The 22,723-nt window shown below is 37.1% G+C and overlaps 1 protein-coding gene and 1 long non-coding RNA gene across 2 annotated transcripts; both read left to right on the top strand.

The window, feature by feature from the left end:
- The first annotated feature begins 9,241 nt into the window (after window positions 1-9,241).
- LOC141591070 (uncharacterized) lies at window positions 9,242-11,721 on the top strand. Its single transcript, XR_012520631.1, has 3 exons — window positions 9,242-9,333; window positions 10,065-10,162; window positions 11,310-11,721. It is a non-coding gene; the product is annotated as an uncharacterized LOC141591070 (long non-coding RNA).
- An 8,387-nt stretch (window positions 11,722-20,108) lies between these two features.
- LOC141591069 (uncharacterized) lies at window positions 20,109-22,508 on the top strand. Its single transcript, XM_074411518.1, has 3 exons — window positions 20,109-20,188; window positions 21,388-21,688; window positions 21,780-22,508. Exons 2-3 carry the CDS (start codon window positions 21,395-21,397, stop codon window positions 22,386-22,388), a joined length of 903 nt encoding a protein of 300 aa, XP_074267619.1. The 5' UTR covers window positions 20,109-20,188; window positions 21,388-21,394; the 3' UTR covers window positions 22,389-22,508.
- Window positions 22,509-22,723: the final 215 nt, after the last annotated feature.

The following is a 22,723-nucleotide window of genomic DNA, read 5'->3' as shown; positions in this document are numbered from 1 at the left end:
GGCGGTAATTCTTATCGAAGACACCGACGAACAACAACAACAATCAAGGGTCGGGTGCTAAGCCGACCGCATCAGCCAAGATCTTGTCCAGGAGGTGGGCGGAAGACCGATGGCAAGTTATTCATGATGGAGAAGAAGGAATTTGAGGAAGATGCGCACGTTATCACCGGTACATTCCTTGTTAATGGTATTCCTACGTTTGTTTTGTTTGATCGGGGGCTTCTCGATCGTTTGTGTCTTGAGTCACAAAACAGTTGGGTTTGAGAGTATATGAGTGTCGGTGAGCAAGTTTTTATACCTTCGGGTGAGTCCGTATCGTGTGGGAGGTTGTTTAGAGATGTATCTTTGATAGTTGGGCAAGTCGATTTCCCGGTAGACTTGCTAGAGTTTCCTTTTAATGGTTTTGAGATGATAGTTGGGATGGATTGGTTAGGAAAGTATAAAGCTAAGATAGACTGTCATCAAAATAAAGTGTCCTTAAGAGGTCCAAAGGGTGTTAGTGTGTCTTACCGTGGGTTTCTAGTCAAACCCAAAGTTAAGTTGATTCATTGTCACCTTGAAGTCTTATCTCGAGGAAGGGATGTTCGTTGATCTTGTGTCATGTGAGAGATGACCGGATAGAGAGTCCAAACGGTTGATGAGATACGTGAGTGGGAGAGTTTGCGAGATGTTTTTCCAGAAGAGATTCCGGGGTTGCCACCGAAGAGGGAGATAGATTTCACCGTAGAGTTGAAGCCAGGGACGGGACCAATCTCTAAGGCACCGTACCGTATGGGTCCTAAGGAGATGGAGGAACTTAGGAAGCAGTTGGATGATTTGATAGAGAAGGGATACATTAGACCAAGTGTATCGCCTTGGGAGCACCGATTCTGTTCGTGAAGAAGAAAGATGGGAGCTTGAGGCTGTGCATAGATTACAGGGAGCTGAACCGTGTGACGATAAAGAACAAGTATCCTTTGCCAAGGATAGATGACCTGTTTGATCAGTTGAGTATGTGGTGATGCCGTTTGGGTTGTCTAATGCGCCGGCAGTGTTTATGGATTTGATGAATAGAATCTTGACAGTTCTTGGACCAGTTTGTGGTGGTGTTTATCGATGACATCTTAGTCTACTCTAAGACTAAGGAGGAGCATGAGGAGCATCCGAGGATCGTGTTGCAGACTTTGAGGGATCATGAGTTGTATGCTAAGTTGTCCAAGTGTGAGTTCTGGTTAGAGAAAGTTGCTTTTAAGGGCATGTAATCTCTAAAGATGGGGTAGTGTGGATCCGGCGAAGATTGAGGCGGTGACAAAGTGGGAAGCACCGAAGAATGTTGCTGAGGTTAGAAGTTTCTTGGGTTTATTTGGATACTACGACGGTTCGTGAAAGATTTCTCCAAGATAGCTAGACCGATGACAGCGTTGATGAGGAAAGAGAACAGTTTTCGTTGGGATGAGAGTTGTGAGACGGCGTTCCAAACATTAAAGGAGCGTTTGACCACGGCTCCGTCCTCGCATTACTGAAGGGAGCGAGAATTTCGAGGTTTATACTGAGATGCCTCGAAGAATGGGCTGGGATGTGTGTTGATGCGGAATGGTAAAGTGATTGCCTATGCTTCTAGGCGGTTGAAGCCTTATGAGGAGAACTACCCTACTCATGATCTGGAGTTGGGTGCGGTGGTGTTTGCTCTCAAGATTTGGAGACATTACCTTTATGGAGCAATCTTTAAGGTATTTTTTCTGATCACAAGAGTCTCAAGTACATCTTCACTCAGAAGGAGTTGAACATGAGACAGAGGAGGTGGATGGAGCGGATTGGCGATTACGACATGGAGATTATCTACCATGAAGGAAAGGCCAATGTTGTTCTTTGATGCTTTGAGTAGAAAGAGTGTACATTCCTTGTGTACGGCTCTATCTTTGATGAGGTCGAGGATGAGGTAGCGAGCTTTGGGATACATATGATGCGAAAGGAGATGCCATGGGTGATATGACAAGACATCCGGAGTTCTATGATGATATTCGGGGTAAGCGGTGCTTTGGATCCTAAGATAGTGGAGTGGAGAGTGGAGTAGAGAAAGGGACAGTGTCCGGTTTTCTATTCATACAGATGGTAGCTTGAGGTTTGATGGTAGGTGGTGTGTTCCTAATGATGAGGAGTTGAAAAAGACGATCATGACAGAGGCGCATTGCACACCATATTCAGTTCATCCAGGTGGAGACAAGCTATACAAGGATTTGAAGAAAACGTTTTGGTGGCCGGGATGAAGAAAAGGCATTTGAGTTTTGTGTCTGTTGTTTGACATGCCAAAGAGTTAAAGGGGAACAGAGAAGACCACAAGGTAAGATTCGGTCTTTAGAGGTGCCTGAGTGGAAGTGGGAATCCATTTCCATGGATTTCATTATGGGTTTGCCTAAGAGTCAACAAGGTAACAACATGATTTGGGTGATAGTGGATCGTCTGACCAAGTCAGCTCACTTTGTTCCAATGAAAGATACATGGACTAAGGCACAATTGGCTATGGCCTATCGAAAGAACGTGCTTAAGTTACATGGAGTCCCTAAGGACATAGTGTCCAGACGAGAGATGCGAGGTTTATATCAAGGTTTTGGAAGGAGTTGCAGGAATCGTTGGGAACGGCTTTGAAGATGAGTACAACATTTCATCCTACGACAGACAGGCGGATGAGAGAACAATCAAGACTCTTGAGGATATGTTGCGAGCTTGTGTGATGGATTTTGGTGGTAGCTGGGAGCAAGAGGTTGGACTTGATAGAGTTTTCTTACAACAACAAAGCCTATCACTTTTGTATTGGTATGGCACCGTTTGAGGCTTTGTATGGGAGGAGATGTAGGAGTCCAATCTGTTGGGACGATAGTCTGCCGAGGCAAAGTGGTTTTAGGACCAGAGATGGTGCATGAGATGGTGAAACAGATTAAGATGATCGAGGAACGGATGAGAGCACCCAGGATCGACAAAAGAGTTATGCAGATCTACATCGTCGGGACATAGAGTTTCAAGTTGGGGACAAGGTTCTTCAGAAAGTGTCTCCGATGCGTGGGGTTATGAGATTTGGGAAGAAAGGCAAGCTAAGTCAGAAGTTTATAGGGCCTTATGAGATCTTAGAGCGAGTTGGGGGAGTTGCTTATCGTCCGGCTTTACCAGTGCGTTAGAGAGAGTGCATAATGTGTTTCATGTATCGCAGTGCGAAGTATGTGAGTGACCCGTCACATGTGTTGGAGGCAGAGAGCTTAGAGCTAGATGAGTCTTTATCATACCTTGAGGTGCCTAAGCAGATTCTAGACCGAAAGGTTAGAAAGACCAGGAGTGGTGAGACAGTTTTGCTTAAGATCCTTTGGTCTAACCACGAGACCGAGGAAGCTACATGGGAGCAGAGAGGAAGCTATGAAAGAGTGTTACCCTTTCCTCTTTGATCAGGTATGTATGGTTACGGGGACGTAACCTTGTTTCTTTTAGGGGGTAGGAGATGATCGCGAGAGTTTTTAAGAGTTTTATACACCTTTTATATGTTGTGTCGGTATGTTTGTCGGGATAAGTTGGGCTAGTATCATGTTTTATGTCCAGGTTCTTTGAGTCGAGAAGCTTATGGGAGTACCTTTGTTTAGTAGTGGTTTGAACATCGGGGACGAAGTTCCTTTTAAGGAGGGAAGACCGTAATACTCCGTATTTATAAGTCTTGGGGTACTCTATCGAGTAGCCCTTACTCTGTCGAGTAAGGGCAAGTTGCGAAATAAAATAGTTTCGACTGTTGGGTACTCGATCGAGTAGGTGGAGTACTCGATCGAGTAAGGGTACTCGATCGAGTACCTTGGGTACTCGATCGAGTGTCCTGTTTTACGGGGAGTTTTCTCGGGTTTTGTTAATTATGCGATTAAGGTATTTAAACATAATCGTCATTGTTTTAAATCACTTTTACAAAACCTAAAACCCTGTTTAAGAGAGAAAGCGACCGATTCATCTTCCTAATCGCATTCTTAGCAATTCCGGAGTTGGACGGTCGAGTTCTTGTCGTAATTCGTATCGTTGAGTTCCTTGCGTCGAGGGTAAGCTTTTAATATAATTTTTATAATGTTTTGTTAAGATTGGTTAAACCCTAATTTAGGGATTGGGGGTTTGTGTGTAGTATGTGATGTGTAGTCTTTATGTGTTATGTGTTAGGAGGAGGATTCATAGAAGAGGCGTTTTGATACGGTTGTAGATACCGTCGCTTGTTGTGCTTTCCGGTAGGATTTCTACTCGGTATTAGTCCCATAATGGGATATTGGTGATGTCTTGTAGTTAGTCGTTTGATATGATGATTGTATTGTGTTTGTGGTTGTGATTCTTTGTTGATGGTTCTCGAGATGCGTTATCGGTGAGTGGGGTCACTGCGGGAGTGACTTCACGCCTAGTTTCGCCCTTCGTGGAACCCGCCACGGAAGGGGATGTGCACATTAATGGGACGGGGTTATCGCTCGTATGATGAGCGGGGCTTAGGTGGGAACAGTTGCGGTCCCCCACTGGCGGTAGTCCGGTGGACGGTCGTATTGAGATGATGGGAGTTGGTGGTGTGTGTGTGTGTGTGTGTGTGATTCGGTATCTGTTTATCTTGTTATTGTTATCTATATTGATTGTGTGATTAGTATGCGACCCGGTGTTGTTTTGTAAACTGCGGTGATCCATTCGGGGATGGTGAGCGAGATATTGAGCGAGTATTGAGATGATCTTGGGATAGCCGGGATGCCACGACATGATGATAGGAGTCTTCCATTTGTAGCCTTAGTTTATTTACATTTCGATTAGACATCATTTGAGAATAATGTATCGTACTTTTAGTTGGTTTCATGGATTGTAACTATTCGTTAAACTATTTATAATAAACGTTGTTTCACTATTGTTGTTTGATTATCATTGCCTCGGGTAACCGAGATGGTAATGTCTTCATACCTGAGTGGTCCTGGTAAGGCACTTGGAGTATGGGGGTGTTACAAGTAATACGAAAGTAAGTGGAGGAGGAGGGAAAATGAAAGATATAAAAGAGGAGGATAAGGGAACATAAAACGTATATGAGATGAGGAAAGGGAAAGGGAAGAAGGAGGTCCACAAGGTTGATGAGGAGGAGGTGGTTTAAGATACAATGGCGTTTGAAGAGAAAAGAGGGAGAAGGAAGCTGGGAAAAAGGAGAAAGAGGAGGTTCCTTCTTTCCCTCTCCAACACCCATTTCCCGTTTATCATTTCCCTATTCCTTACTACTACTAATTCTTTATTCAATCTGTATTTTACATTGTCAATTCCCCTTATCCTATTGATTTTTAGGATAGGATAAAGTTCAAGAAGGAGGTTGGTAAGAGTATGGTGTTGATACAAGGCAAAAGCAAAAGCAAAGCTATTGTAAATAACAAAGCCAACCCATACGAGGTGCCAACCCTGACCAACCATATTTCTATTGTGACGGTATTAGACACTGGAAAAGAAACTACCACAAATATATGGAGGATAAGGAAGCTGGGTGTATGATACCTACAAGTACTTTCTCCTTTATATCTATATGATTGATATTAATTTTTAATCTTCGATTGATTGTACGTCACTATAAAAGAACATCGGATCTTAGGACAAGACACATTCATGTTACTTGATAGAGATTTGTTAAAAGATTGTTCTCTAAATGGAAAGATGCGAACAATAAGACGAAGGGGGATGGGGAAGGTGGGGAGGATACATAGGAAGATATGGAGGATAATACGAGGAAAAATGACACGAGATGAAATATAAGAGCAAGTGGAAGAAGAGGGGAAATGAAGAATATATAAGAGGATGATGAGGGACATGGAAGGAATATCGGAGGAGGAAGGGGAAAGTTAAGGATGAGAACACGAGGATGAAAGGAGAGATGCGGTTTAGGATGCGACAACGTTAAAGAGAAAGGAAGAGAGAAATAGAAGCGCGAGGAAGAGGGCGAGGGAGATGAAGGCGAGAAAAGAGGAGAAAGAGAAATATAAAGAGTAAGGGGAGAATGCCGAATAGTATGAGTAGAAAAGGGAGGAGAAGCGTAGGTGTTTGAGGACGCAAGAACGTTGAAGATAAAATGGTGAAGAGAAAAAGAATGAACAATGAGAGGGGAAGGAATTAGGGAAAGAGGGGAATAGGAAAGGGTAAGGAGGGAAGGGCGAGTAGTATAAAGAGAAAGAAAATTTAGAGAAAGCGGTTGGAGTAATAGGAAGAGAAATGATTAAAATTAAAAATTAAAATAAATAGAAAGAAACTCGACTTAAAAAAATTATTAAACCTATCATGTTTCTTTTTACATTAATGTATCTGTTAATAGAGACAATCTTAATAAAAATGTCATTTTCTTGAAAGAAGTTTAGGGTAATTGACGGAGGAGTCACGGTAGAAGGTAAGGAGCCACAAAAATATAAGGGAGAACACGAGTAAGAAATGGGAGAAGGAGGATGATAGACGACAACGTTAAAGAAAAAAGAAAAGAGAGAGAGAGAGAGAGAGAGAGAGAGAGAGAGAGAGAGAGAGAGAGAGAGAGAGAGAGAGAGAGAGGAGGAGGAGGAGGAGGAGGAGAAGAATATGGGATAAAATGAGGAATGGGGTAAATGGAGGAGGACAAGCAGTAGGAGGAGAAAAGGAAAGAGGATAATGCGGATGGGAGGAAGAAGAAAAGGGTGGAGATCCAGAAAGAGGGTAATGAGAAAGAAGAAAAGTTAAGAGAACGGGGAATGAAAGGATACAAACGATAAGAGGATATCGAAATAGGGAGGAGAAGTGAAGATATTAAGGAGGAGTACGAGGGAAATGGGAGAAGTAGAATGAAAGGATGCACTAATAATTGCACCCAAGCCCTGCATTCTGATGGAATTGTTCGCATTGAATTCGGCGGGGATGATGAAGGATGTAGAATGGATTTCAAATTACAGGAAGAATTTCAATCCGTAGGCCGTAGCCGTGAAGAGTACTTTGCTAGATACAAGCCAAATAAGGACCATATTTATGGATGGCAACAAAACGTGATGCGCAATACTTTAGATGTCCGCCAATGTGTAGGAAAGTGCCTTATGTTTTAAGGACGGAAGGAAACAAACTCGCTGATAAGGGTAAAGTTTGCATCTATAGTTGCATTAATCTAGCCCTTTGATAAATCGCAGTACTAATAAAAATCCTTCGTTTACGTTTCATTCACAAGTTTTAAAACAAGTATTTGTACTTTCTAAACGTTCATTCTGTGACAATTTTAATGGTTGGCAAAAATTCTTATCAAGCGTATGCGTTCAATTTTGGGTATGTTGTGCTCTTATTGTAACACTACGGATTTTATAGGTTGGTACTCGACCGAGTATGGCCTACTCGGTCGAGCAAAGTGTGTTGGGTATTCTGTTTGGCTACTGCCCAGGAATACTCGGCCGAGTATGGGTAATACTCGACCGAGTAGAGGATACTCGGCCGAGTATACTCTATACTCGACCGAGTATCCGGTCTGAAGGGTAATATTTTCCGCGGTTGATTTAGAAAGGACTAGAGTTATATTGAGAGGCATTTTACAGTTTCTAAACATTTTACAAAACCTAAACTACACAACGTAACTCTAATCCTCTCCAAATCTCCCTCTCATTTGCGTGGATTGTTCGTGAGTCTAACGAATCTTGCCTTGCGTCGATTATGTCGATAAGTCTCTGATTTCATGAGTCTCATTAAGTTGTCTTTTAGGGTTTTGCCCTAATTATTGTTTTGGGTTAATTTGGGGGTTTAGGGTTTGGTCATTATATGTGTGTTGATTGTTGATTATAATTGTTGTAGGTGATGATGTGGTAATTGCTATGCATATTGTATGATTGATTAGAGCATATCGGATTGCGAAAAGGTAGGGTTTCCTACTCGATTCTTTATTAATTGATTTAAGACTGTGCTTGTGTTGTAATTGTTGTTATCTGGCGATCATCGAAGGTTGGGTGTTGTGGTGATGGTATTGGTGTGGTTGTCTTTGTGGCCGGTTGTGGTGTTGTGACAAATTTTGTGATCTTTGTGTGTGTGATTGTGGTGGAGTCACTTGCGGAAGTGGCTTCACACCCTAGTTCGCCCTCCGTGGAACCCGTCACGGGAGAGGATGTGCACATTAAGGGACATGGATTGTTAGTCGCTCGTTGATGAGTTGGACTAGGTGGGATGGGCTGCGGTCACCCACCGGCGGCGCGAGGATTACATTGCGATGGGTAATGGCGGGGCTACACACTTCGGTGTGTAGTCGGTTCTTGTGTGTGAGATCGATGATCGGTGGTGGTAATGTTTGTTGTCTTATATTGATTGAGTAATCGACCCGTGTTGTTGTTTTGTAAAACCTGCGGTGATCCATTTGGGGATGGTGAGCAGATTGTGACAGGTGATACATTTATTGAGCTTGGGGCAGTCATGGGAGAGTCACCACGCTGGATTAGATGACACCGTCACGAGCCTTAGTTATTGTTTTGGTAGTTGTTGCCCTTTGGGTAATTCGTTTATTAGATTTTGGAGACTATGTAACTTTTATAACTACCGTACATTAATAAATGTGTTTGGACTGTTGCTTTTGATATATACTAACCTCAGGCAACCGAGATGGTAACAACCTTTCATGCTGGGTAGTCCTGGTAAGGTACCTTGGTATGAGGGGGTGTTACACTTATTGTGGAGAATTACCTATTTGTGTACTATTCATTAACAAAATTGTGTTCAAGCTAATAAATACGGTTTCTTTATTTGCCTATATACATTGCATTCCATAGTACTCTATCATCTGTTTAAGCTATTATGATTTAGAGGCCTATATGCTTTTTTGCGCATATAGATTTTTGTGAAATGCATACAGTGTAATCCGCAATTAAAGGCTATACGAAGTCAAACGAAACTAAGAATGTTCCATGTCCAAACTTCATAAATAGTTTTTTAAAATGTATTTCACAAGTCGATCAATTATACAAGTAAAACTATCTTGAGGTACCGTACGCAGCGCGAACGGTGCAACCAACTAGTAACTAGAAAATGTGATTTGGGCTTTCGTGGAAGTTTGGACGGGTCTTATACTATAAGACCGTCCTTTCTAACAATTTGTGTTTCAGTAAAATGGTCAAAAGTTCTAATTATCTATGATGAGTGATCTTGCGTATATGCTTTCGGACACCTCTTTGGGCTTGAATGAAAATGAACCGTAACAAGTTGAGAACTGGGCCAATATCCAACAAAAACCTAACCGACTTAAAACTCAGTTTCCCTTGGAACTATGCTTAATATATATAAAGCAAAAAGTCGTGTGGCCGCCGTTGCTTGTAGAAAGAGAAAACCAATCCGAAGAATTATTGTGCAGTATATCTGGTATAGACTCCCTCTCTCAACTCTCTTTCTCTCTTAATTTCCGATTTTACTGCTTTTATTTATGATTTAATTGATCTGATTTATCTTATTTTGGTTTTCCAGTTTCTGTAATTTTTTTTAGTCTTTAGTCTTTTTATTATTCAGTCTTTCTTTCAAGAGATTTGTGGTGTCATTGATGTTGGTTTATCAGTTTTTGTTTGTATTTGGTATTTTCTTTTTATTATTCAATCTTCCTGCCAAGAGATTTGTGGTGTTATTGATGTTGGTTTTTCAAAAAAATTTTGTTTGTATTTGGTATTTTTATTACTTACTCTTGTTGTCAAGAGATTTGTGGTGTTGTTGATTTCGGGTTTAATTTATTTGTTTCATAATAAATCGTATAATTCTTACGGAGTATTTCAATTTTGCTGCTTTTATTTATGATCTGATTTATCTTATTTTGGTTTTCCAGTTTCTGTAATTTTTTTTAGTCTTTTTTTTTATTATTCAGTCTCTTTTTCAAGAGATTTGTGGTGTCATTGATTTTGTTTATCAATTTTTGTTTGTATTTGGTATTTTTTTTTATTATTCAATCTTGTTGTAAAGAGATTTGTGTTGTTATTGATTTCGGGTTTAATTTATTTGTTTCATATAATAAATAGTATAATTGATTAATCTCGAATTTCTTATTTCAATTTTGCTGCTTGTATTTATGATTTAATTTATCTGATTATCTTATTTTGGTTTTCCAGATTCTGTTCTTTCACTCATTCTCTATGGCGCATGAAGTTACCGCTTGGCAGTTGTTTTGTTCTGGTGCAGTTGGGTTGTTTGTGGCTCAAATTTATTTGTCAGTATACTATTTCTCCCTCTCTGTGTTTATTTTAGGTTGGAGCTAATGTTGGGAAGAAATTGTTAATGCCACTTGGTATGATAGTGAATAAATTATATATAGGAAAATGTCTAAGACTAAGTGTAAGATTATTGGTAGTCGAGACAAGACTTGGTAAGTCCTAAGACAAGACTCACTCACGACTACCAATAATCTATAAAAGTCTTAACAAAGTCTTAATGGATCACATGTGTCATTTCTTTTTGATGTTTTTTTTAGAGTTTGTAAAACTTTGGGTGAGTCTTTACCCCACATTCAAAGGAAATTATCCAATGAATGGATCACATGTGTCATTTCTTTTTGTTTTTTTTTTAGAGTTTGTAAAAAACAAGTGATATGGAAAAGTAGAGTCTGAGGTGAGTCTCAGATGAGTCTCAACAATAAAAAAAATAATAAAAGTTAGTGGAAAACTGATGTGGCAGAGTCTTAAAATCTTTGTTGAGTCTGACTGATAATCTCACCCTAAGCTTTTGGTGATACCAAACCTAAGTTACCAATACTTGTATAGGGCTACTCATTATTTTAGAGCTACTCATTATTTTAGAGCTAGTGCAGTGGAAAATATTTTGCCATCTCATCTTTTGAGTGTCTTAATATAATATAACAGTTTTTGTCACAATGGTAAAACTTCAAATAGAGTGTAACACCCCAAGTTATTGAGAGTAAGGTTATCCCACATCGGGGGAATTGAGGAGGCTGTGATATGTTTATAAGGGATTCCACTCACCACTTAGTAACAAGGCGTTGTGCTTTTGGGCTTAAGTGAGGACAAGTAATGGGCCCAAAGGTACATATCCCATCTTATTGGGTTGTGTTACGACCGTAGTGGGTCGGGTTGTTATATAAAGTTTTCCATAATCCATAACTATTGGTTTTTGTTTGTTCATTTAAGAACAAATGACCCTTTTTTTTTAGAGATTTGTTGACATTCCCAAAAAAAAACCCACAAATTCTCATGGTACACAACTCCGCCTAAAGCTTAAAATGATAGTGTCCTCTTACAAAATGTAAGTGGATCTGTCTTTACAATGAGACGGACTCTATAAAACCTTCCATTGCTATTGCTCTTTGCTTTTCTATTCACTAGCGCTCTATTTATTTGCAGTCATTTAACTCATCCGGAGAAGATTCCCCCCAGCGTTCGTGAGAAGCTCCCCCGACGCTTTCGTGAGGAGAAGTCGGACAAACATGTGGGAGCCTCCCACAAATCCAACTAGGGTAGTGTTCGTGAGAAATTCCCCCGATGCTTCCGTGAGGAGAAGTCGGACAAACATGTGGGAGCCTCCCACAAATCCAAGCTATAATAACAAACTACTCCCTCTTTTGTGCGGAGGGAGTAGTTTATATGGAATAGTTTATATGGAATAATATATCTTTATTATGTAATAGTATCTGTATTATGTTATGATGTAATTTATGTTCTGTTTCAGGTTTTTGTACTATAATAGATAATAGTAGATTTCACGCCCGGGTGTGCCCGGTCATTTTATAACAGTGCATTCAAGTAATTCAACCCATCTTGCTTGTGACGGTCACAAACTTGTGACGGTAACAAACTCACAAACTTGTGGCGGTCACAAACTTGTGACCTCTCACAATCCCCAATTCATGGACTATACAACAACCAGTTGTATATGTTGTACGGTGTAGAACTTGAGCTTTGTGTCAAAGTATCCGAGCTTTATATTAAAGAATATGAGCTTTATTAGAAAGTATTGAGTTCATTCATTTATACATTAAAAACATAAAATTTAAATTAGCTTAGAAAAAAATACACATAAGCTCGAATTCTTATACTTGGTTGTAGTAATTGCAAGTCAAGTAATTCACAGGCTAAATCCTCACAAGTTTGTATCACATCATAAGCTTGTGACGGATTTAGCCCGTCACAAATGAGAATTTGTACAAGTAATTATATCATGAGATTGGCTGTCATAAGTGCAATTTTTGTTTTCTAATTAGCCTAAGATCATAATTTACATGGTATAAAAGTCGAGTTATTTCTCGCATTCCAAGTGGCTAATACTTTTCAAGACGAAAAAAACTTTTCGGATAATTCATATGGTACAGAGGTCTAACCATTTTTTCATGGTATCCAAAATTTCAAGTTTTTGAACTTGGTACCCTTCAGATTAAACTTTGTTCACAGCATGACCAAATTCTTAATGTTGTTAATTGTTGGAGACATTAATAATTCAGCTAGTCTTACTTGTGACGGGTTAATCCCGTTACAAACTTGTGACCTCTCACAAAAAAGAAGAGGGGACAATGTGGGACACCCACTCACCTCTCAAGTCTTAATGTGTATTTTGTGAGAGAAAACGGTATTCGTCACGCGGATATCGCCCGTCTTTAATGAGATTTAGTGTTTAATGTCTACAAATTTGGAAGGAAGTATTGGTAATATTTAGGGCAGCCCTAAATTCACGACTACCTTGGACACAAATCACAATCAGTCCAAATTGTGTATGGTATTTTTGTCACAGTGTAACAAATTCAGTGGTTAAGGCATTTTCACCCGTGCATTTATGGGTACCCTATATTTTAATGAGTTACGGACACAAGGAGGACACAAGCTTCACCTTAGTTTAGTGATAAGGACCTGAACTTTTTCTATTTAGCGAAGAAGACCTATTATAGTATTATGTAAAGCTGTTGAGAATAAAATGAGACGAGAATCGCTGAAAATGCAACAAAGATTAATCACACACTAAAAATTAGTTGACCATAGTGGTCAGTGGACAATTCAACATGGGCTTGAATTTTATTACCAAGTACGAAGTAACATTGTATACAAAATTTCTTATTTAAGACGGAGGTATTCGGTTTTTTAAGACGTGTCACAGAATACCAAATCACATGATAAGTTTATGATGAAAAATTAAAATTTTTATTAAATTTTTACTAAAATCTTATCCTTATTATCACCCTGCGATAATATTTCAATCCGTTTGAAAGATAAAATGAATACCCCGTCTTAAACAAGACTTACCCAACATTGTTCAGCATGAAAAATTTCAAGACCGACTAATTTTATAGAAATAACTCAATTTTTTGTATATTGCTCCCTCCGTTTTTATTTTTTGAAGCCTTTGGCTCGGTTTGGCAAAACTACCTGAAAAGGTAGCTGAAAACTGAAAAGTGAAAGGTAGCTGAAACCTGAAAAGATAACTAATAAGGTAGCTGAAAATTAGGAGCTGATAAGGTTACTAATTATATAAAAATGTGTTTAGTAAACTAGCTGAAAAGGTATCTGATTTTGGTAAAATGACGTAAAAGGATATGGAAATTATTTAATATTATAGAATAAAGGGGTACAAAATGGAAAATAAGTCATTTCAAGTACTTGATTTCTCTAATGCTACCTGAGGTAGCATTTCATTTCAGGTACCTTATTTGAACAAATAAGCTAATTGCCAAACACTTACAAAAGATCAGGTAGCTGAAATTTTGGTCAAATAAGCTACTTTGGTCAAATAAGCTACCTGAAGTGTCGTGCCAAACGGAGCCAGCGACACTTCAGGTAGCTTATTTGACCAAAGTAGCTTATTTGACCAAAGTTTCAGCTATCTGATCTTTTTGTAAGTGTTTGGCAAATAGCTTATTTGGTCAAATAAGGTACCTGAAATGAAATACTACCTCAGGTAGCATTTGAGAAATCAGGTACCTGAAATGATTTATTTTCCATTTTGTACCCTTTTATTCTATAATAGTATTAAATAATTTTCATATCCTTTTACGTCATTTTACCAAAATCAGCTACCTTTTCAGCTAGTTTGTCAAACACATTTTCACTAGGTTTGGTGCCCGGCTACGCCCGGGCTACCTTTATTTAACATTTTAATTTTAATTTCTATGAAATATGATTTCTCTAAATTTGGTTAACACATACATTTACAATTTATATATTGAAATTATGATGGGAGGTAAAATTAATCAACAAATTATGAGACACGTTCACCTCTCCCGCTGTTAATATTATTATTTTCACTACATCCCCTGTTAATACTATTACGTTCACTACTTCTTGATTCATCGTTGTTTGTTTTATTATTCTGCTATTTTTACGGTTAACCCGTTAGTTTTGTCAAGCTCGTATATTTAAATAAATTAATATTTTCTTAAAATCGAATTGTTAGTTAATTTTTCATACTCTTTCCGTTGTTCCTACTGTTACTTTCATTACATGTTTTGTGACTACTATTACTTTCACTTCTCCCACCGTCATTATTTTTTCTTTCACTACTCCCGCATTTATTATTGTTAATTTCACTACCCCCGTTGCTGCTAGTATGCCTATCACTACTCCCGTTGCTATATATTATTGTTGCTTTTACTACTCACATGGAAGGTTACTATCATAACAGTGTTGATTATCTAGTTGTATTAGAGTTATATATTTAAATAAATGTGAAATATTAGATTAGAATATTATTTAATAACAATCATTATTATTTACTAATTAAATTACAAATCTAATGAATTATGGAATATTATATTTTTTGGAAATCTGAATTGATTTACTTAGCTTTTAATAGTTTCTAAAATATAACATATACTTATATTATATTTATGTATGTTAAATAATTAACATATTTATACTAATTAATACCATAAGTGGGACCCGTTTATTTTAAGGAAACTCGCCATATTCTAATATTCTCTAAATTTATACTTTTAACCAAAACTATATAATATTTACATTGAAATCCCTTGTTCAGGTCCATCACACGGCGCTAGCGATTTAAAACTATATAGTATAATTAATGTATATAGATTTATTTAATTACATGGAAGTCCCTTGGTTTCTGGAATTAATATATAGTATTGATATAATCAGTTACCTTACCAGCTCCTAATTTTCAGCTACCTTTTCAGGTTTCAGCTACCTTTTCAGGTAATTTTGCCAAACAGAGCCTTTGTCTTTAACTTTTGGAAAGAGCTTTTGTATTATATTTCCTCCGTTCTATATGATAGTTTACGTTTGTTTTATGAACGTATGCAATGTTTGTTTTCATTTGTTCATATCTTTAGTTACATATCATTAAAAATTATAAAAATTTGATATTAATAATGCACTCGATAAGACAATTTAAATAAGATCTTACATGACTATCTTTTATGTTATATATTAGAAATTGTATTGAAGATTTTTCTCACTTATGAATACTGCCTAAAAAGCAAACGTAAATAATTCAATGGATCGAAGGAAATACATTTTATAATATTTACTCTTATAAATTGAGAGATATAAATGGAGAAAGTGTCACGAAAAGTAAAATTACCTAAAGAAAACACTCTGCAAGAAAAATTGTCACTTGCAACCCAGAAAGACTATGAGAATATGATGTGGTGCGAGGGGACGATTATGAAAATGCAATGTGACGTTTACTTAAATACGTAGCAAATGCGATTCAACGTTTTTTTGTTGCAATATGTCTCATTTGCGACAAAAGTTTGGGATCAACCTCTTGGGCCGGAAAATCAAAGTCCTTTCGCAACGGATCCTTCCGTTGTTATTGACCTTTTTCCCAAAAATATTTTGAGAATAACTTTATATAACTTTGACTTACAAGAAACCGACTTTATATTATTTTTTAATACTAAAAATTATCTTCTAAAAAAATTACCATGCTAACTGAAAGATTCAGTAAAATAAAATACTACTCACTCCACACAATGATTTTTACCTCATTTTAATAAAATACTATTCACATATATTGAAGAAATGAGGTGAAAACAATTGTGCGGAGGGAGTACTTAATATTTCTTCTATTTCAGAGAATAATTTACACTTATCTTATTTTGTGAGGGAAAAATAAAACATGTTTAAATTATTGACCGAAATGAAGGGAGTACATCTTTATGGAGCATTAAAATTTCATAAAATCTACTCCCTCCACATTTTAATGTTCTTCCCATTTCTTTATTTTATATGAGTATTATTATAATGAAATGGGAAGAACATTTCAGGAAGTATTTAAAACCAACTTTAGACTTGTATTGTAGGGCCCTTTACTCAGTTAATGAGGCTATTGACGGGAAATAGACGTACGTTAGTTGATACGATTCTGCATGATGACATATTTAAAAATTCATTAGTTTATTTTCTAATTTAGTTATCTCCTTATCTAAGTTTTAGGAAGTTTAATTATCTATTATATCTTTTAGGTAATTTATTATTTATCAAGAATAAGAAAGATCTCATCAGAGATATTAGGTCGTTATTAGTTTATTTTTGAAGCCTGTATAAGGCGTGTAATTGCGGTCACAATAGACGTTGAAGATTGAATTAAAATTAAAGCTGTTGCTTTGTTTGTGTTTGCAAGTTCTGTAAACATAGGATCGACGCGTTTCTTTCCAAAACGGTTTCTGTCCGACGCGTTTCCAGGCTTAAACTAGATCGACTAGCACACGCTTTGCTACATCGGTCACCATTGTTCAACGCATAGGTCTGTTTTGAGCAAATATCCTATTTTCATTATTGTTCGTTATTTTATAAACCGCTTTCGCGAAATTTTCGTATCATAAGTGGTATCAGAGTTTCGCCTCTTGATTTCCTTAAATTAAGACGGTCTTATGGGGATGATCGAGATGGAAGGCCACAAAGATTTATTCTTTCACGAAGAAATTCAAATGGAAGGTAACTATTTATTAAATCTGGATTTACCTCCGTTCTTTGATGATTATGATGAGCCGTTGTTGCATAAAGGTGGAGAACGTGCTGTTTACAACGTTGGTTCTACAATTGACTTCAATCGGCCTCCAAAATCCGACGTTTATGGTGATGGGGATACGGTTGTTTCTTTGGTCAAGGAGCCGTGTTATTTGTTTGATTGTAGCCATGAGTTCGAATTATTTGAGAAGCCAATCGAGAGAACAATTAGATCTAACAAGTTTCAGATTCGGCAAGATTATTATTTGGCTGATTATCAAGTACAAAAGGATGCTGCAACTTTGAGGAATCTGTCTTGTTTACATTGCTTGTTCGTCAATGGGTTTTGAAGTAGTCTATCAAGGCATGTGCACGGAGAGAGGAGGGGTGGAAGGCACAAGCTGCTATGGCACAAACAAATGTTAAAATTAAGAGGAATGAACGGGCTGAGGCTTGGCAACGAATTTTTGTTCGTTTTTGATCCAGGCGAACTTATACTTCCATAATTGACGTCAGTTCTCTTCTAAGGGGGAGGGGATGATACGGAAATAATGCTGGAAGTGATCAAAATGAACAGTTCGAGTGACTGTTCAATAGAACGTCCAGAAGAAGTACTGTTCACGCTTTACTTGGCGCCTGTGGTGTCGAGATTTATTGCCTAAAAGAAATCATATCCTAGTAAATTAGCCTTATTTTTCAGAATATTATTTCCAAGAAATTAATTTAATTATTTACAAATTAGTTTATTTCCTAGTTTTAGAATAATAGAATAAAAAAATTATTTTAGCTTTAGCAAAGTTGAGTTTAAGTAAGATTGTGATGCTAATTTCAGCGTGTGTTTAGGGCATTAGGTCGGTTTAATAGCTAGTATAAATAAGGTCTTATTTACTTCTTATTTCATACGTTGAATATTGAATTGAAATAAGAAAAACCCTAGTATTTGCTGTGTGCAATTGCTGAATCGGATTGACGCGTTTGATCCAAAATTGTTCTTGCTTGACTCGTTCGGGCATTAACACGATTGCTATTCAATAGGTCTTGAATAACAATCACTATTGAACGATCTATAGGTCTAGATCGGTCAAATATCCCTTTTTCATTCTTGTTTTGTTACAATATCAAAAACACATAAAAATTACCTGTTTCAAATTCACAATCAAACAGTACCAGAACCGTTCAAATAATCAAATCATACCAATTCGTAAACCGGACAGTTCCAGGATCTGTCCAATTTCGTTAATTCCGCTGCAAACTCACGAGTCCTATTCTTTTGATTAGAATTCGTATCATAAGTTTATGATACGAAAATTTCGCGAAAGCGGTTTATAAAATAACGAACAATAATGAAAATAGGATATTTGCTCAAAACAGACCTATACTTTGAACAATGGTGACCGATGTAGCAAAGCGCGTGCTAGCCGATCTAGTTTAAGCCTGAAAACGCGTCAGACAGAAACCGTTTTGGAACGAAACGCGTCGATCCTATGTTTACAGAACTTGCAAACACAAACAAAGCAACAACTTTAATTTTAATTCAATCTTCAACGTCTATTGTGACCGCAATTACACGCCTTTTGTAGGCTGCAAAAATAAACTAATAACGACCTAGTATCTCTGATGAGATCCTTCTTATTCTTGCTAAATAATAAATTACCTAAAAGATATAATAGATAATTAAACTTCCTAAAACTGAGATAAGTAGATAACTAAATTAGAAAATAAACTAATGAATTTTTAAATATGTTATCATGCGGAATCGTATCATACTCCCTTTCTTCAAAAGAATCGTCCCGATTCTTAGAACCATGGAATCCACCGGGATCGAATACAATCCTAGCAAATTCAGATGCAAAATTGACTACGAACATGAAGTTATTCGTGAAAATCATTGCTCTCCTTTTCAGCTTGTTGTCTTCAATGCAGCCTACAAGCTTATCCATCTTTTCCCATATGAGCTCGTGCCTTCCATCTCACCACCCTCCTTGCACGACATCAAGCTTTAATCTTTTTGAATTACCTATGTCAACTACAGGAATCTGGTTCATAAAATAATTATATGCCCATCAACATTACCAAATAATTTTCCATTGACGCACTTATTAACTAGATCTTGTTCTTGAAATATAACATCACCATTAACCTCAATTGTCTCTTCATCGTTATAATAATAAAAAATAGGAGGCAATTTCGGATCAAACTTAACATTCTCCTCGTAGATGTTTTGACTTGATAACATTCCCGACATATCTTCTTCTTTTTGCCCCCTCCCCCACCTTGTTTTTTTTTTTTTTTTTTTTTTAAACCGTCACGCCTTGTTACTAGAAACTTGCTCCAGAAATGCAAAACCGATTAACCCTCAAACTACCTGCTTGAGTTTAACCCTTGAACTCCAATCGCAATCAGAAATTCAACTAATATTTGGTTTTAACACGCCTAGGACCGTCTAGATTTAGGGAAATCAAGAGCCGAAACTCTGATACCACTTATGATACGAAAATTTCGCGAAAGCGGTTTATAAAATAACGAACAATAATGAAAATAGGATATTTGCTCAAAACAGATCTATGCTTTGAACAATGGTGACCGATGTAGCAAACCGCGTGCTAGTCGATCTAGTTTAAGCCTGAAAACGCGTCAGACAGAAACCGTTTTGGAACGAAACGCGCCGATCCTATGTTTACAGAACTTGCAAACACAAACAAAGCAACAACTTTAATTTTAATTCAATCTTCAACGTCTATTGTGACCGCAATTACACGCCTTATGTAGGCTTCAAAAATAAACTAATAACGACCTAGTATCTCTGATGAGATCTTTCTTATTCTTGCTAAATAATAATGTTGTGCGGAAGCGTGAATATCTAGTGTTGGGCCTCTGCTCCATCTGTGTCCACTGTCCATAATAGTACGATATTGTCCGCTTTGGGCCAAGCCCTCACGGATTTACTCTTGAGCTCCTTCCCAAAAGGCCTCGTACTATTATATTTTCTAGACACTTAGGCCCTGTTCTTTTGGACTGAATCCGTCGAATCGAATCGAATCAATCGAATCGAATCAATCGAACTTAATGGACTGAATCAATCGAATCGAATCGAATCAACTTAATGGACTGAATCGAATCGAATCGAATCAATCGAATCGAATCGAATCGAATCGAATGGACTGAATCAATCGAATTGAATTTTTTATAATAATAATAATAAACCCTACCATGAACCCTACGACTGACTATTTTTGACAATAAAAACGTTATGTTCCTCAACCCTTCGCCATAGAACTTGTTCATCAAAGAAACTCCTACCTCGACGCAACACGCCCGATCGCTCCAAGGTACTCACCTGTTTCTAATTTTGCTTACATGATTCTATCATATTCGTTATATTGTTAAATTTATCTTTTTAAGTTTGAATGTTGATATATCACAAATCTTGGCTTTGTATCATTTGATTTATCTTTTTTATAATCTATAAGTTTGAATGTTGATATTCGTGCTTTCTTGTTTCCATTTGGGCAGTATATGTGCCAGATTCTGTATACTCTGTATCTGTTATTGAGTTCTTTGTAAATGCTCAAATAATCTGGCTATAAAGCAAGCTCAATTTCTCTGATTCTCTCTGCAAAGTTGTGAGATCAATTGACAGAGTGTTTGGTCATCGCATCGATATTCATGATAATATTAAGTCAGTGCCAACATGATGTGTACAGTATCATAAGAATGTTGCTTTAATGTAAAAATCCTGATTCCTAACTAATGTTGAGCTTGCAGTTTTGACTTTTTTTGGGAAACTTATGTAGTGTTGATATCTATGTTACGGTCATCCTTAAAAGTAGATTGCTGAATATGTTTGTCTTTCTTTGATTTTTCTTTTTGATTTTTGATTCAGTCCGTCTTATTATAGACGGACACTATCCGTCTATAGCTATAGACGGATAGTGTCCCTCTCACAAATTAAAGTGGGTAGTGCAAATGGGGGTATCCATTTTCCACCCACTTGTACTACCCACTTTAATTTGTGAGAGACTGAGAGGGGACACTATCCGTCTATAGCTATAGACGGATAGTGTCCGTCTATAATAAGAATTTGTGTTTTTGATTTTTCTTTTGGATAGTAGCATTATTGCTGTTTTTAGCGTGAGGCTGAATCTGGTTGTTCTTGTTGCAAGTTGATTGATGTTATTGGATATTTACTAGTATCAGTTTGTAAGGAGCTCAAATTGCTGTAAAAATTGATGGTAAGTGCTATTCCATCAATTATTAGTTAGGGATTGTTTTAGCATAGTGTGGAAAGAGAGGAGCTAGAAACTTCGAATAATTCTGAATTCTGTGATTCTAAGTGAGCCTCAATGATACAAAGCCAAGTATTCAAATAATCAATTGAAATTCACAATCACTTCCGGCCTTAATAATCAACCACGGCAACGGCCTTAAAAATCCTATCAGTTACTTTTGATCATTCTTAACCATGCCTTTTATATATAATCTTCGTATCGATAATATTTTAATGAATTTGTGTCGATTTATTTGAAAGTAACGCAATGGGAAGAACTTCTTGGCCCGATGAAAATTCAAGAATTTTGCTCAACATTCTAAATGAGGAGAAAAACAGAGGAGTTAGCAAATTTAATTGGGGAAACATTGCCAAGAAATTTAATGCACAAAAAGAATGTAATGTGACTGGAAAACAAGTGCAAAATCATTATTCAGATTTGAAAGAAAGATACAAGGGTTGGGAGGAATTGCAAGGTTTATCTGGCATATCATTCAATCCTATTACTAAAAAAGTTGCTGTAGATGAGAAGTCTTTGGAGAGATATGACGCATTCATAGAGGTAAAATTATTATTAACTCATCTTAAATTTACCTCCAATTTGCTATATTATTAGTTAAATCTAAATTTAAGTTATAATTTGTTTTATACAGCGGAATGCAAAGTATGGGCTAAAAATAATCAGAGGAGAATTGGCTAACATTGATGAAATGAGCAAACTATTTGATGGAAAATTTGCGCATGGGGTGGGTGGTTGTTTTTCTCCGGCAATGGCAAAAGGGCCATCTTACTTGAGTAGGCAAATTGAGGATCTTACTAATGATGAAACATCTCAAGACAATGAAGTTTCAGGTGATGATGAATTTAAAGAAACCATGTTTGATGATGAGCATAAAGCTCCACCAACTTTAGTTAACCAAAAAGTTTTTGTGGGAACCTCACGTAAACGAAAGGTTGAAGAACCCATTAGTCCAGAAGAACGTAAGAGAAGGGAAACTAGTTTTGATAGAGTTATCGCACTATTGTCCGGAACTGGTGTTGGTTCTTCAAGTAAGCAGCCTTCTACAGCTGAGATGGTTAGTGATGAATTGACTAGAATGAAAGTTGCAGAAGAATCGGGTGACGCGTACTTTGTCTCCGCTGTCAGATATTTAAGTGATGAAACACGTGCCAAGATATTCCTATCCCTTAAAAATGATAATCAAAAGTGGATCTATCTAAGAGTGATGGACGTAGATCCCTTGTTCACTCGCCTTTACTAGTTTGTTTTAGAAGCACTTTGTAGTTTCAAGTTTGTGTGTTTGAACCTTTCATTTTCAGGTGTTTGAACTTTTCATTTTCATATGTTTGAACTTTGTGGTTAAGATATTTGAACTTTAATATCAAAATAATTGAACTTGATATAATTGTGTTTTAATTGTTCTCTTGTAGAATGGATAATGTTAGACGTGCATCTATAATTATTGCATTAGAAGAATTGCGAAGATCACTTGTACCAAGTGATGCTAGTATACAACGAACATCATCAAGTAGGCGGCCTAGAAGAGAAAGAGGGGAAAGTGGAGCTGAATACATTCACAAGTTGTTGAATGAAAAC

The sequence above is a fragment of the Silene latifolia genome, chromosome 7 (assembly GCF_048544455.1).
Source record: "Silene latifolia isolate original U9 population chromosome 7, ASM4854445v1, whole genome shotgun sequence".
NCBI lineage: Eukaryota > Viridiplantae > Streptophyta > Magnoliopsida > Caryophyllales > Caryophyllaceae > Silene > Silene latifolia.
The sequence above is the reverse complement of the archived record's forward strand: the minus strand, read 5'-3'. Positions and strand labels throughout refer to the sequence as shown.

Excerpts from the sequence above, each read along its gene's own strand:
- LOC141591069 (XM_074411518.1), top strand. The coding sequence starts at position 21,395 with ATGGGAAGAACTTCTTGGCCCGATGAAAATTCAAGAATTTTGCTCAAC. Across the intron at positions 21,689-21,779 it reads GATATGACGCATTCATAGAG|CGGAATGCAAAGTATGGGCT; the intron begins GTAAAATTATTA and ends TGTTTTATACAG.